We start from the raw sequence: 14,977 nt of genomic DNA, 5'->3' as shown, positions 1-14,977 counted from the left end.
TGATTGGGGGGAAAGGGGACTTGTGCACAGCTACAGTTCAAGGCCCATCTACTACCCACTACCCACATGCCTCAGGCTGAGGACTGAGCTGTAGCAGCCTCTCATGGTTCATGTTCAGTGCTCCCTTGCTCTCTGTACTCCCATCCTCTGTGGTGGGCATCACTCCCCAGGCCAGGGCCATCCATGCCCTATACTTAACCAAGTTTCTCCTATGCAGTGGCAGGGGTCAGGGGGCAGTTAGGTGGTTACGCTTTTCCTGGGTCCTCACTGGGGGTTGCAAATCCTCTCGAGGCGCATGATCCCCAGCCGCCAGTCCCCCTTCCAGCCCTACCTCAGTTGCCCTGCTGCAGAGAGAGCTCGGCATCCTCTCAGCTCCCCCGTCCCCGCCATTGGTTCCATACCTGCACAGGCAAGGCCTGTATGGGCGCTTCTTGGGGGCAGCTCTGCACTGCTATGAGACTTTCTGGATGAAGGGTCTTCTATTTAGGGTCATATGATGGATCCCAGGATGCTGACCCCAGCTCATGTAAGCACAGCACTTTACAGTGTAGATCTCAGCCTCATGGGTGCCCTGGGAAACAGACCATCCCCATTTCCTGGATGAGGATGGTGAAATAGCAGTAAGTGGGACTGTGATGCTGGACCTGGCATGTGTGCGGCCATGTTGAGCTGAGGAAGCCCCCTGGCAAGGTCTTGGGTGGGCAGAGTGGGGCTGGGGTCCTTTTCAAAGGCCAGTTCTGCTCTTGGGGGTTTCCAAAGACTGGCTGCCTGACTTCAAGTCTATCTTATTGTGAGTGAATTAATTGTTGTGCAACCTAGAGTGTGAGACAAGTTAATTACATAATTACTACAAAATGACATGTTATTTCATGACTGCAATATGGTAACTCTGTTGGAAACAATTGTAATTGCCCAGAAACTGCATTCATGGGGCTCCACTATCTCCTGATAACCATGTAATTAACTTGTGTTACAACTTTATCTGCAGCAAAGTCTGAAGTTAGTACTTGGGAACCTGGGGGTGAGCATGGCCATCCAAGACCAAAGGGCCCAGGGAGGGTCTGGTGCTGGGGGTTCTGCTAAAACCCAGGAAAATAACTTGCTTTTTCATGTTGAACAAGGAAAATTCCTTTTTGGGAACCCCAGCCCTCCAACTCATTCTCAGTCACGTGCAGATAGCTCCCCAGTTTCATCAGACTCACGTCACACAGAAGTAGCCGCAGCAGCCAGGCCGACCGGCTCTCTGCCTGTCTTCTCTCTCATACACATGGATGTCATTCCTTCACAGGAAGAGGAGGCTCCAAAATCAAGAACTCCTACCCCAAGATGCCACAAAACTAGAACTTAGAAACACAGCCTCTTCCAAGTACCCCTAAGGGCTCAGCCGTCCTTAGGCAGAGCTTGAAGAAGTGGGCTTGCTTCATCAGCCCAGGGCTCTCTTCTGTGGCCAGAATAAAAACGTTCTCCAGGAAACAACAAGCAAGTGGCCTGTTGGTGGGGGGAGCCTGTCCATACAGCCTTCCCTGTGAGGCTTGGGGCCCAAGGAGCCCCCACTTTTAAAAATACTATTCAGTGATACCTTTCCAGTTCTAGGCTCTGTGCTTGGTGCTGTAGCTGCAGCCAAGACGTGACAATGTGTCTGTTGCCCTGGGGGAGCCCGACGCAACAGGTGGGCAGAGAGCACCCTGGGTGTCTGCCAGTCTGGCCTGAGTTGAGCGCCTGCCAGCTTGCCTGTCTGTCCCTGCCTATCTGCCTACACACCTGTCTACTTGTGTGTCCATCTCTCCTGCCTGCCAGCACATGTAACTGCTGGTGTGTCTACTGGCTGATTGGTCTCCAATTCTCCAGAGGCGTCACAAGTGGTCCTGTGTCCACTGGAGGGAACTGGCCTGCCCCGGGTCTCCCTGCAGCGTCCATCCTCACCATGACGTGCTCTGTTTGCCTTCCTGGCCTTCTCTCTCCTCTTCAAGGGCACAGCCTGTGTCTGATTCATGATTCATCCTTGGGTCTGGTGCTAATAGCACGGGGCTGAGACAGAGTGGATAAAGAGTCGCTGATTGACTGAACAAAAGCCTCCAGACTGCGTAGGCTGAGTGACAGGGGAACAAGAATGTTCTCTGTCACCAGAAAAGCAGAAAGCTGGACCCCAGGTCAGACCCAAGCCGCAGGGAGGAGACAGCAAATGCTGCCCACCACCCTGAAAGCAAAAAGGGGTTTCACGATGGTACTCCCATGGTAGGCCTGCTCAGGATTTGGGGTTCTACTGTGGAGGAACCCAGAGTTAGGTCACTGCCTGGGCAGACAGAGGAGTCTCAGTGGATGGATATAACAGAAGAATCCAGGGAAGGAATAGTTCCATCTTGCCCCTCTTCATCTAGGGGCCTGCTCAGAATCAGGGTATAGGCTCTGCCAGGGGAAGGGGAGGGCACCCCAGTTCCCACTTCTGGCTGTGGGGTACTTGTGGTTATCCCCTTCCCTCCAGCTTCTTCCCCCTAAAGCCCACCTTGAGAGCCCCATGCTGGGCTCTGTGTCCCTTGCTCTCCCCCCCCCGCGGGGGGGGCCAAGGGGAGAGCTTGCCCACTCCCAAGCAGAGGACAGGGGCCCGGGTCTGCAGCAGTTATGTGATCAACACACAGTAACCTCCCCGGAAACATTCATAAGTTTAATCCACGCCAGTAATAAAATTGCATTACATTTCTCATAAAATAAATGTTCCCATTTATATACAGTAGACAGACTGTACAGGCCCAGCCTGGCCCCAGGAGGGGTCACACATAGACGGGCAGCGCGGAAGGAGGGCCATTCCTCCCGTGGAGGACGGAGTTCTAATCGGCAGGAGAGCGGCTGGCCGGCCAGGCGGTGGGCGGGCGGGCAGGCGGGCAGACGGGCCTTGAGGCCGGGCGCTGGGCATTACTGAACCTGCGAGTCAAAGGTGCCATTGAGCTGCCCCTCCTCATAGTCCATCTGACACAAGATCATGTTGTTCTTCAGGAAGAATTTGTCTCCCACACAAAATCTGGAAAATCCAAGCAGGAGAGAGAGGACATGAAGGGGTACCAGTGGGTGGTGGGGGCTTCAGACAGGGGAGGTCGACATGAGGGACTTGAGGTCCTGGGGAGCTTGCTCCTTGACCTTTCCAGAGGGGACCCCTGAAAGTCCCAGGGTCAGCCCAGCCCTGAGGAAGCCTACAGTGTAGGACAGACAGACAAGCCTGGGCCACAGAGGGGTGGGTTAGTGGACAAGTATAGGAATAATCTGGCCCCTGAGGTAGAGATGGAAAGAAGGTAGGAATAAAACAGTTGATTTTTTTCCATCCCTCTGCCCCCTCCCCAATTTAAGAGGATGGCTCAGTGAAGGGCACTTTCCCTAAGCAGAATCTGTGGACTTCCTGGTGCTCCCTTCCAGGAGGAGGTGACCTTGTCCCACCACCTTTCCTCCTATCCCAAGAAGGCTCTGTTTTGCCCTCCCTCACCCAGTCTCCCTTAAGTACTGGAGGATTCAGCCCTTCCCTCAAAGATGTCCCCAGGATGGCTGAGGCTTTCGCGAGACCCCAGGGTCACAGGCCTAGTCCCAGCATATCCCAGTTCAACCACCAGGTGGCGATGCAACTTCACTGAGCCCTCCTAGCAGCGGGTCCGGCCAGAGCCCCAGCCAGACTAGTGCTCCCTGCGGGTCCCTCTGGACATCATCCTCTGGGGATACTTGTATAAACTGTTTCCTGACCCGGGACTCCTGAGCAAGTGGCCTGCCGTGGGAGGCTAGGCCCCCAGCCAGGAGGGCTGTGGTTCCACAGGTCCCTGGGGCTTCCCACAGGGCTGGGGCACTGAGCAGGAGCCAGAAGACCAGAAAGGAGGTTGGACTGGAACTATAATAGAATCGTAGGAGAAGGGTCAGCAATGAGGGACTGTTCTCTGAAAAGATTTTGCCCTCCAGGCTTGGGAACCCCTTCTCACTGGAACATACATGCACATGGCGCACACATAGGACACAGGGCATGTGTTCAGAACCCTTGTACATGTACATTTGAAAGAAGTCTCTTCCTTCACATGCCTACCGTCATGCACAGGGAGCACATACATACCCCCATTTGTATACTGACATCTAGAATCATGTGCATATTCCATCATGCACTCATACCCATGTGGACACGGACATTTAAAAACACATACATGCCTGTGATACACTGTGCATACACAGTAAGCTCATGCATGCCCCCATCCATTAGGTTCACACAGAAATGCGCCCCACGGACATGCACATATAGTACTGGAACACACACATTTGACTACAAGGCTTAGGCTTACATAAAACACACATATGTACACATGTGCTCAGGACAGTGTGCACATGGCAGCCATATGCATACACAGAACCCACATTTACATGCAGGCCTCTACAGTGTTTTTGGTCCATTCCAGCAGGAGCCAGCTGGGGTCTAGTGAGTGGGCTGAGTCTTCTGCCCGTCTAGCACTCACCTCTGGTTGCAGAGCTGGCAGGCAAAGCAGTCGAGGTGATACACGTTGTCTCGGGCCCGCATCACCATCTCGAAGGCTGGGATCAGCTTGCTGCAGGCGGCGCAGTTTCCTGTGGTGCCAAAGAGCCTGCACGGGGAAGTGTGCAGAGGACTCAGGATCTGGCCAGGGAGCTTGGGAGAGGGCGGCAGGGGACCTGCCTCCACACCCACGGCCCCATGCATCTCCCTAAATTCTACTAAGAGCTCAGGTTTCAGAGAAATTGGTACATCCACTCAGGGAGGGGGTGGTAGGGGCTCAAGGGTCAGCTAACACTGCCCATCCCTGTGCTGGACTGACAAAGCCTCCTCCCAGATTCCCACTGGGGTCCCTCAAGCCCTTGGGGCCACCAGAATTCTGGGCTGGACTTTGAGCAGGACTTCAGATTTACACAAGCCAGAATTTAGAGGCAGTTGGCTAATTATGGATGGTGCGTCCTCAGGCAAGTCACTTAGTCTCTCTGAGCCTCATTTATTTCAACTATAAAACAGGGCCTGAAATACAACCTTCACATGCTTGTTGTGAAAACTTTTGTAAACACTCAGTCACAACTCCTGTATTGTAGTAAACACCTATATAATGTTTACTATGTACCAGGCACTGTTCTAAGGGCTTTACAAAGATCAACTCAGTTAATCTTGTCAACAACCCTATGAGGAGGTCTTTTTCAGCTACCAACTCAACTATGTGATTTGCCTAAGCCCTTTTCCTTTCCCTGGACCTCAGTTCATCCTTCTTTAAAATGGGGGTGCTGGACTAGATGATCCTATTCAAAGGCATTTCTACAAGAGGACTGATGTCAAAAGGAAACTTTAAGGACTTCTGGCACAATGGCTCTTTGAGGCAGACAACCCTTCTCTTAGCTGCTGTCTGCAAAGTTCTAGGGACAGGGAGCTGACCTTGTCCCATGCAGGCCAATCCCTGGCAGAATATTTCAATGGTCTGAGCCAGCCAGGCTCCTGCTAGCTTCTTTTCTGCTCACTGGCAGAGAAAGCTCCAAGTGAGACAAGGGGGCTGAGGGAGAGGCAGGCAGGAGGCCCCTCTAATGCCTGATTTGTCCAGCTCAAACTCTGGCATCTGCAGACAAGTTTGGCTCCCTTATTCATCCGTCTGAACTGCCTGGTGGCTCAGATTAAGGCAGACAAAGGCTGGGCCACAGCATCTGCCTGCCAAGAGGGGCCAATCTTGCCCCCAGTCCAATGAGCAAGCTGCAGAGGGGGTAGGCTCTGAAGAGTTATTTTCTGGGGATGAGAAACTCAAAGAAGTCTAGCCCCCATTCTGGCCCACTGGCCTACCTGGCCCCAAAGTCATTCCTTGGCTTCTGCCAGAACCCAGGAAAATACCTTCAGGCTCCAGTAGCTGGAAGGGCCCAGGATACTCTGGGTGCTCCAGCTCTGCTGACAAGCCCATCCTGAACTGAGTTCTACCACCTGCAGCTCCTGCAGACCCATGAGATGGTCTACCACCTCCTCTCAACCTGGTAGGTTCAGCCCCAGGCAATGCCCTAAACCTCCAGACTTGGATGCCCTTTTCAGGTCATTGAGGGGTGAGTCCCTGGGAGCATCCCTTCCTTGACCTCACCTCCGGGCCTCAGCCTCTCTCTTCTGGCCCCAGCCAGGAGCACTGAGCCACAGGCTGGGTTCATTGCATCACTTAAAAAAACAAAAAACAAAAAAACACCAAACTGCTGCAAAAGTCAAAAGTTAAAAGAAAAGGTATAGGGAGGTAAATCTTAGGCCTTTCAGGCTGATGAGCCCACCCCGCAACATACCCACACCTGAGTAGAGGGAGCCCCCAAAATCCCTTGCCCCGACCCATTAATTAATGAGATAGGCCTTTTTTTCCCTCCACAAGGCTCAGACACCACCCAGCAGCCTGTGTGAGAGCCAAATGCAGATGCTGGGTGTCAGCCAAGGCCCTTGCTCTGTGGCCTCCTTCCAGCCTTGCTGATGTCATGGATGGCCTAAGGGAGGGTTAATTGGGGGAGATGGCCCCAGGGAATAGGATCCAGGCTTGGGGGGAGGGGGAGGGTGGGTTAGAGCTCTGATGAATGCAAAGCAGGAAGAGTTATTCTTTCCACCACTTCACAGAGGGGTTAAAACTGAGGCTCAGAGCTAGTTCAAACCCAGGTCTTCCAGCTTTGACACCCTCAGTCCTTCTTCGGGGTCTGGCTACCTTCCAGGATCCCCAGGCATCAGGGCATCTAACCCCAGATTAGATGGGGGCAGGGGGAGTGGGGCCCTGGGGAGAGGTGGGAAGGAGGTCCCAGGGCAGTCAGAGCTTCCCCACCTGCTCCTGGAAGCCCCTCTGAGGCACCCCCTCCCAGATCCAGGGACAAGGTGGGTCAGAAGCACCTGACAAAGACAGGGCGGGGACACGTGGGTGCCCTCAGAAAGCTCATCTCAAGTGTCCACGGTTACAGATGCTGGCCTGGAACCTGTGCTGGCACTGAGTCTCAGGAGTTAAAGGCATGGCCCTGCCTTGGGGAGCTCTGTGGGTGTCTAGGGGAGCAGGGCAAGGGCAGGGGCAGGATAGCCCGGGATGAGCACGCACTCAAGGCCGTGCACTCTGGGCACTGGGTCTGTAGCCAGGGCAGGACCACGCTTGGCCCAGGAGGATGGGCACCCTCTGAGCAGAAGGACCAGCAGGGGCGGGCGGCCCACCTCAGGTAGTCCCGGCGGCACAGGATGAGGTTGGCTTTGGTGTACAGGGTGGAGCCCACCTCGCCCAGGCGGCAGTCGCAGCAGGCGCACTTGAGGCAGTCCTCGTGCCAGTACTTATCCAGGGCCTTCAGCAGGTAGCGGTCCTTGATCTTGCGGTTGCAGCCAGCGCAGCCCTTCTGCTTCCCTTTGGGCTGGACAGACAGCATTGGCACGCCTGTGGATGGACAGTCAAGAGACAGATGCACATGGGTGGGCCCTGTGGCTCTGTGCCCTCTGAGAATGGGAGCCTGCTGCTTCTCCTTGCTGTGCCCCCTCCAGGACTGGGGTTCCCAGGGGCCCTCGTTTTTTCCCCAGCAACCTCCTCCCTGTCTTGGGTCCTGTTCTTTGGGTTGCACGGCACAGCCTGTTCCCCTGCCCTGTGAAGGTCCTTCCAGAAGCTCCAGGCAGCCCCAGGGAGCCCCACATCCGCTCTGCTGCAAGGCACACACATGGCCCAGAGGCGGGCCCCCTCTATGTGGTTCCCCACCATGCTACTACCTCCTCTGCAGTCTGAGCTACAGGAGGCCTGAAGCCCCTTTCCTGCAGCCATCGTCCCATTGGCTCCTTCTGCAACCCTGAAGATGAAATCTCCTAACAGGCATGGGGGCCACTAGAACTCCCACATCTCTTTGCCACCTCAAGACTTCCTCACACAGCCTGTGCGTTTATCCCTCTTAACCCCCAAAGTGAGGCTACAGCCTCTTGGTTTATTCATGTAGAACCATGGAGGTGTCAAGAAGAAAATAAGATGCCCTTGTGACAGTCCCAGGAGGGAGCAGGAGCTCTGGAGCTCGAGGCAGGTGTGTGCTGCAGGCAGCTGGGCCTGGCCTAGGTGGGGCTCTCCTCAGCAATGCTTCCAGCTCAAGTCAAACTTCCCACCTGCCCCGGCCCAAGGGAGGGGAGCCTCCCAGCTTCTGGATCTTTGCTCTTCCTGAAGATCTCTGCGCCGCTGGCCCCCACCCAGGGCCCAGAGAGCTTCTCAACATACAAGAAAGTGCCAAGTACAAGGGGCTGGAGTCTAAGCCTGGCATTCGCCAGAAGGAGGGGCAGACCTCCCAGCAGGCAAGCATGTGCATCACTCACACCCCATGCACAGAGGCACAAGAGTGACCACAGGGAGGGACAACTGAAGAGCAGATGGGGACAGATGTCAGGTGTCATCCAGGAAGTTGGACCTCCATAGGGAACCCTGAGGCTTGGTGGGGAGTGCAGGTGCCTATGTGCATCTCAGGAAGGGATGGGGATGGGGATGGGGGTATTCTTTTCCTGATCAAGGCTCAGATGGATGGAGGTACTAACTCTGGAGAGAAAACAGCCCACCCCTTCCTGCCTCCTAGCTTTTCAAGCTGCTCAGGAACTCTGCCCCCCTCTTGGCCCCACCTTCTTCAAGGGGTCCCTGCACTCTCCAGGGCTCTGGGTTGAGCTCCCATCACCTGGCACCCCTCCCGCCCCCACCCCCACTGTCTGCAGCCCAGAGTCTGAGCTGCTTCCTTGGTGTGACCCTTCCTTAGGCTTCAGGGGAGAACCACAGCCTCCAAGGGACCTCAGTCTCAAAATCCACAGATGTTAGGTGGCATGAGCCTTCAGATTTCTTCTAGATAAATGGTCTCATCCTACAGATGGGGAAACTGTGGCTCCGTCAGTCCAAGGTGCTAGTGTAGGCTGCCAGTTAAGCTAGCCTCCTGTGCTTTCTCAGCCTCATTGCCTCCTCAGACTTCTCTGGGAGAGGTGGTGGCCGCTGGGCCCAGGGGCCCTCCTGAGCCCAGAAGCTGCAGTACAGGTGAGGGCAGGGAGGTGGTACTGCAGGCTGCTACAGGCTCTGCCCTCTCCCTCCTGCAGGCCCTGCAGGGCTGTCTGTTAGCTGGGAAGTTCACTGCCTAATTTCCTTAATGCAATTCTAAAGGTTAATTGGTCTGAGAGAGTGACGGGGCTCAGAATGACTGTCCTCATAGACAGGCCTGCCTATGTCTACTCTGGCCAGGTTCAGCCCGGTCACAGCTCTCAGGAACCCATGGACGCCAGCTTGGGACCAGGCACCCCCGAGAGTTAAGGGGGATCTGTGGGGCTCCTTTCAAGGCCTGGCCTACAGGTGTACCCAAACAGTGGAGGGGTTAAGAGCGCTGGATATGGGAACGTCTTGGGGGTTTCAGGGCGGTGTTATTTTTCTCTGGAGCCTAGGGAGGGAGCACCCAGCCAGCATAGCAACCAACTTGGAAAGTCTCAGGCTAGACCCCAAGGCTGACTTCCCCCTACTTACCTGGGCTGGCAAGCAGACCTGCTTCCTCCTCCCTTGTGCTCTCACTGGTGGGGGTGGGAGGGGGTGCGTGTCTGGAATATCCATGCAGCTCAGGGGATATACCTGACCCACTAAATTATACCTGAAAATGATGAGGGACCTCAGCACTAGGAGCATCTGCCCTCTCCATCTTCCTCTGGTTTGGATCCTGGATAGGATGCCTGGCCACCGAGCCTGCAGGGCCATGAACTACAGCACTAGCCGGCAACTCCATCACTGCTGGGCCCTGGCACCTAGAAGACTCAGGGAGGCCAGGAGGAGCAAAGCCACAAGCTTCCCCAGGTCCCCCACCTCCTACCTGTGCCCAGGCTGGGCCTGGCACACAGCAGGTTCTTGGTAAGGCTTGGGCACCTGCTCTAGGGTGTTGGACTCTGCTTCCTGGGCCCTGGAGAAGTCTTAAGAAGCCATGCAGCTTCTGCCAGAAGTCCACCAAGACATGGAACACCAGGGCCAGCCTGGCTGAGGAGGTCTCAGAGCATCTGGGGACCTTGAGCTTTCTCTGCCTGAAAAAACTGAGGTCCTGGGAGAGTTCTGACTTACGCCTCCTTTCTTTATGATGCCCCTTGCTGTGCTTGGTCCCACTGGGCTAGTCCAGGAGACTTGCAAACACTCCTGGAAAGGTAAGGAGGCTCTCAGGGGGCACCTATGGGCTCCTGCTCCCCAAAGGGTCCAGGTTCTCCCTCCTCATCCTGCCTCCTTGGCCCCTACCCAGCCTGCCAGTTGGCCCTGCAGACACCTCTTTCCTCTCTCCCTCCCCTGCCTGGCTCTGGGAGCTGAGCCTCGGGCCATGCACTTTCCATTAAGGAGATAGCATCCCTTTGCTGAAGTCCATTTGGGATCCATTTTAGTGTTATCTAAAAATCAAATCTACATGGTAATCCTTTTAATGTACTTCTGACTTTAGAAAAAAAAACAGGTTTGTGCTCCTTCAGGAAAGGTTTTAAAGCATTACCCAGTAATTACTACTCACCCATGAAAACACTGATATTTTACAATGGATGATGTTTGTGCCTGCCCGCACACACCGGCACACGCTCAGACACACACAGGCAACCAGGCAGGATAAACAAGTTCACTCAGCCCGTGTGTTCCCCTCAAATCTCAGGGTGCGGGGAGATGTGCCAAACGCCTACCCTGCCTCTACCCTGGGCGGCTGACAGTGGAAGGAGGCAGCCTCCCAGCCTGACTCATCCAGCTGCCAGACACTCACTCTCAGCTCTTTAATCTGGGAAAAAGCCAGACAGTCCAGGTGACCGGGAGGGACTGCCAGAGGTCATTCAGCTCTTCCTGCACACTCCTCTTCGCCTGGTCTCCCAGGTGGTCTGCCGGCCTGACCCAAGTCCTCAGCAATTCCTGCCCACCCATCCCAGGCCATGCTGCCTTTCAGACCCTGCAGGTAGACAGCTCCGAACTGCCAAGCTAGTTGGCTCCTGGTCCCACCAATACCTCCAGCTGGGCTAGGAGGCTAAGCCTGGCTGTGGAGCACTCCTGCTCCCTCCCAGTGAGTCCTCTAAGGCCCGTCCTCCTACCCAGAATCCCCCCACCCCCCACACGTACACTCCAGGTCACTCCAGGCCTGCCTTGTGCCTCCGCTGCCTGCAGCCAATGGTAACTCCACCTGTCAGTTGTGGCCCCCTCCCACATACCAGCATGTCCTGCTTGGCTCTGTTGGATCTGCTCCCTGCAGAATCCTGGAACAACATCCCTCTCCATCCTGCAAATGGATCTTGTTTGCTTCAAACCCAGAGCCCTCGCTCCATGACTGCTCCAGGAAGAAATGCTTTGTCCTGTTCATCCCACTCTCCCTCAAACATCAGAATCAACAGTGGGGTTGAGGCAAAGAGCACAGACCTTGAATTCAAAGAGTCTTCTTTTCAGTTTGGGAACTGCTCCAAGTAGCTGGAGATCCTGGAGCAATTCCCGGCACCTTTCTGACCTGCATCTGTGAAATGGGGGTGATAATGGTTCCTTCCTACACAGACTGTAATGAGGACAGAATAGGTTACACACAGGAAGCCACAGCACAGAGCTTGGCATTCCCAGGGGCCGGCGAACACGGACTGGCAGTATTACTAACGTGCACTCCAGGTCGCCTGCCTTCCCTGCTCAGTCACGTGTTTTCTTTCCGTCCTGATAGAAATCCAAACTCGCAGCAAGTTGCAAGGATAGAAAGAATTTCTGCATATTTTTCACCCGGATTCCCTAAATATGAACATTTTACCATATTTACTTTATATCTATCTATAATATTTTTTTCTGACTCGTTAGACTTGGTTTTAGAGACAGCGCGAGCCTCTATACCCTTTAATACTTTGGCGTTATTTCCCAAAAGCAAGGACATTCTCTCAAACGAGCATAGCACAGTTATCAAAACCAGGAAATTACCATTGACATAATACTATTATCTAATCTATAGACCTTATTCAGATTTCACCAACGCTCCCAAATATCTTTTATGGCAAGATACAATTCTGGATCGTGTATTGCATTCAGTTGTCAAGTTTCATCTGCTTAAATATGGAAGAATTCCTAAGCCTTTGTGCCTCGAGACACTGACATTTTTGAAGAGTACAGACCAGTTATTTTATGAAATATCTTTCAATTTGGGTTTATCTGACATCTTTGATCAAACGACTTTAACTCCTCTGTGCCTCAGTTTTCTTTGTTATAAAATGAGTGGGAAAATAGCACTCATCTCACAGAGGTACCATGAGGAATAAAGGAGTTAATACATGTGTTGAGGACTAACTGAACCTGGCAGTCGAAAGTTAGCTCTAATTAGTGTCATCCCACCTCATTCACAGGAAAGGATGACCTTAGTCACAGCTCCATCTCGGGTCTCTAAAATAATGATGGACTCTTATTTTGAGGAGTGTAAACTGATAGGAATGTGCCGCTGTGGTAGAAGTCACAGAGGCACCAGCTAGAGTCCAGCATGACCCAGAGGACAGTCTTGTGGTCAGTGCAGATGTGCTCAAGAGGAAGTCAGCCCCGTCTGTCTGATAGGCTGTTCCAGGTCCAGTCACGTGGGAAGGGGGTGTTGTGGCAGCTCAGAGGGCGCTGGCTCAGGGCAGGTTCCTCTGGCTGCTCTGGAGCAAGGCCTGGGGCACAGGCAGGTGTCGCCTTGGAATTTCTCATCATCTCTCCTTGTGCCTCAGTACTGGTTCCAAACCTGTGCCCACACAGGGCAACGCAGCTGTTCAGGACAGTCCTGGGGGCTTCCCTTTCTCACCATGGCCACCCGCTTCTCCCCTGGGTTGGGCTTCCCTAGGGCTAAGAGCAACCTGCAGGGAGAAAATGCTGATGGGACTATTAGCAATGCTCAACCTCTAGGCACTTGGCTCACAAGTGCCTTATGTGATGGATACCATAATTATTCCCACTTAACCACAGAGAAGCTGAGGCACAAGAAAGGTTATGCCTTGCCATGGGTGGCACAGTTAGCATGAAGCAGAACTGGGATTTGAACCCTGGCAGCCTGTTTTGGGGGCCCAAGCACTGGACTCATCTGTTGTGCTGCCAGCCTGTGTGCTGCTAATCTGAGCTGCTGCAGACCCGGGCAGGAGGCATTACAGAGATTAGGAAACCCAGAAGGTACACGGGGGCAGGACACATATGCAAATACACACAGCAGCACACAAATATATGTGCACATAATGACGCTCATGTATGCTATGTCCACAAGAGGCGGGATTCTGTCTGTGTATTCTCCCCATGGCAATGTTATTCCAGTACTCAGCACAGTGCTAAATATAGTAGCTGCTCAATAAGTTGCATAAAACTATATATGCACTTATCCAAGCCATACATACATGTCTGGGTGTGCTTATGTAAATATACACAGATATGCACAAGCAGTCTCATGTACCTTTATTGCCTTTTGAAAAACTGCATTTCCAATGAGTGAAGCGTGACTCAAAATCAAGCTCTGATATGAACAAAAAACCTCAGTACCACTTTCTCAAGGAAATGGAGGAGTGGGAGTCACCTAGGTTTCATCCACAGGGACACATGTAAAGTGGCAGAAGTTATCCAGAAAGTCCCACAATCATCACACCCTCTTCAGCTGCTGTGTGTGTGTGTGTGTGTGTGTGTGTGTGTGTGTGCATAGTGGGTGTCTATGGCCTTCGAAAATCTGGGTCCCTACTATGTGCAAAGTGCGTGTACGCACCTGGGCCTGGAACTGCAGAGTCGAGTCCAAAACAGAGCCAGCCAGCTGCCCCTCCTCGGCATCAATCCCGTTTAATAAGGAAATTTGAAAGTGTAATCAAATTCTGCAGAATCTCTTTAAATCTCGTTTTCTCAGAAGTAACTTCATTTCACACGGACACATCCAGCCTTGTGAGAAGGCCTCCATTTCACACCAGTTTTATCTCCACAATTTCTCGTTTCACTGCACTCCTATCCCAGGGCCTTGCCATGCGGCAGGCGAGGCCTGAACTAATAGCATTTCCTACTCATTTGGAATCAAAAACCAACGAGAACAACTGTTGAAACACGTGGCTACAGCCACCTATGGCACGCTCATTACCACCCTTCTGCGCACCCATTTGCAGGCGGCAGGCTTGTGGGGTGAGATGAGGGAGAGAAGCAAGGTTTCTGGGGCCTTCAACTCCCCACTGGGGCAGTGAAGGAGGCTGGGAGGCCCTGCTCCTGGGATGGCGGTCAGCTCAGTGGAGGAACGGGCCCCTTTCCCTCTGGGACTGCCCCTAAAGGGGGTGTGCGAGAGGAGGAGGGCCGTGCAGAGGCTAAGACTGTGGGCCCTGCAGACTGATGACCTCAGCTCGAATTCCATCACTTCCTAGCTCTGCCTCTATTGACTCACCTGCTAAATGAGCACAGCCTGATTTAAAGGATTATTCTGAGGATTAAATTATATCACGAACAGGAAGTACTTATAACAATGCTTGACACATGGCTTTAAAAAATCAGCTAAGAAAACTTAGGCATTATATATCTCATGACCCAACAATTCTACTCCTGGCTATATGCCCAAGAGAAAGGAGAGCTTATATCCACCAAAGGAGATATACAAGGATCTCCATAGCAATTTTCTTCATAATAATTCCAAGTAGAAAACAACACAAATGTCCATCAACAGTAAAATGGGTAATAAATTACAGTATATTCCTATAATAAAATAGTCCACAACAATGAAAAAGAATGGATCACTGATACCCATGACAATATGGATGAATCAGACAGCATAATGTTGAATGAGAGAAGCCAGACGCAAAAAGGCATATATTATGTAATTCCATTTATATGTAATTCCCAAACAGGCAAATGATCTATGGTGATCGATGTCAGAATAGTTGGGGTATACTGTCACCTGGCAGGAGGTGTAGGGAAGCCTGCTGAAGTACTGGAAATGTCTCCTATCTTCATCGGGGTGCTGTTTAAAAGGATGCATACATACATAAAAATTCATTGGAATGAACACCTGAGACTTGCAATTTACTGCATAT

The 14,977-nt window shown here is 52.9% G+C and overlaps 1 protein-coding gene across 2 annotated transcripts in view; it reads right to left on the bottom strand.

The window, feature by feature from the left end:
* Window positions 1–2,641: 2,641 nt before the first annotated feature.
* Window positions 2,642–14,977, bottom strand: part of LMO1 (LIM domain only 1) — a 35,833-nt gene continuing 23,497 nt past the window's right edge. The window contains exons 3-6 of one of the 2 annotated variants that reach the window (XM_090267660.1): window positions 11,361–11,451; window positions 7,175–7,388; window positions 4,476–4,601; window positions 2,642–3,016 (exon numbers count right to left, since the gene is read on the bottom strand). In XM_090267660.1, the coding sequence (XP_090123786.1) occupies window positions 2,911–3,016; window positions 4,476–4,601; window positions 7,175–7,380 (438 nt within the window). In that variant the 5' untranslated portion in view covers window positions 7,381–7,388; window positions 11,361–11,451 and the 3' untranslated portion in view covers window positions 2,642–2,910. The remainder of the gene's footprint in view (window positions 3,017–4,475; window positions 4,602–7,174; window positions 7,389–11,360; window positions 11,452–14,977) is intronic. The other variant, XM_090267659.1, reaches the window with a different exon arrangement.

This window comes from Furipterus horrens, unplaced genomic scaffold (genome assembly GCF_987537825.1).
Source record: "Furipterus horrens unplaced genomic scaffold, mFurHor1.1.pri manual_scaffold_2, whole genome shotgun sequence".
Lineage (NCBI taxonomy): Eukaryota > Metazoa > Chordata > Mammalia > Chiroptera > Furipteridae > Furipterus > Furipterus horrens.
The sequence above is the reverse complement of the archived record's forward strand: the minus strand, read 5'-3'. Positions and strand labels throughout refer to the sequence as shown.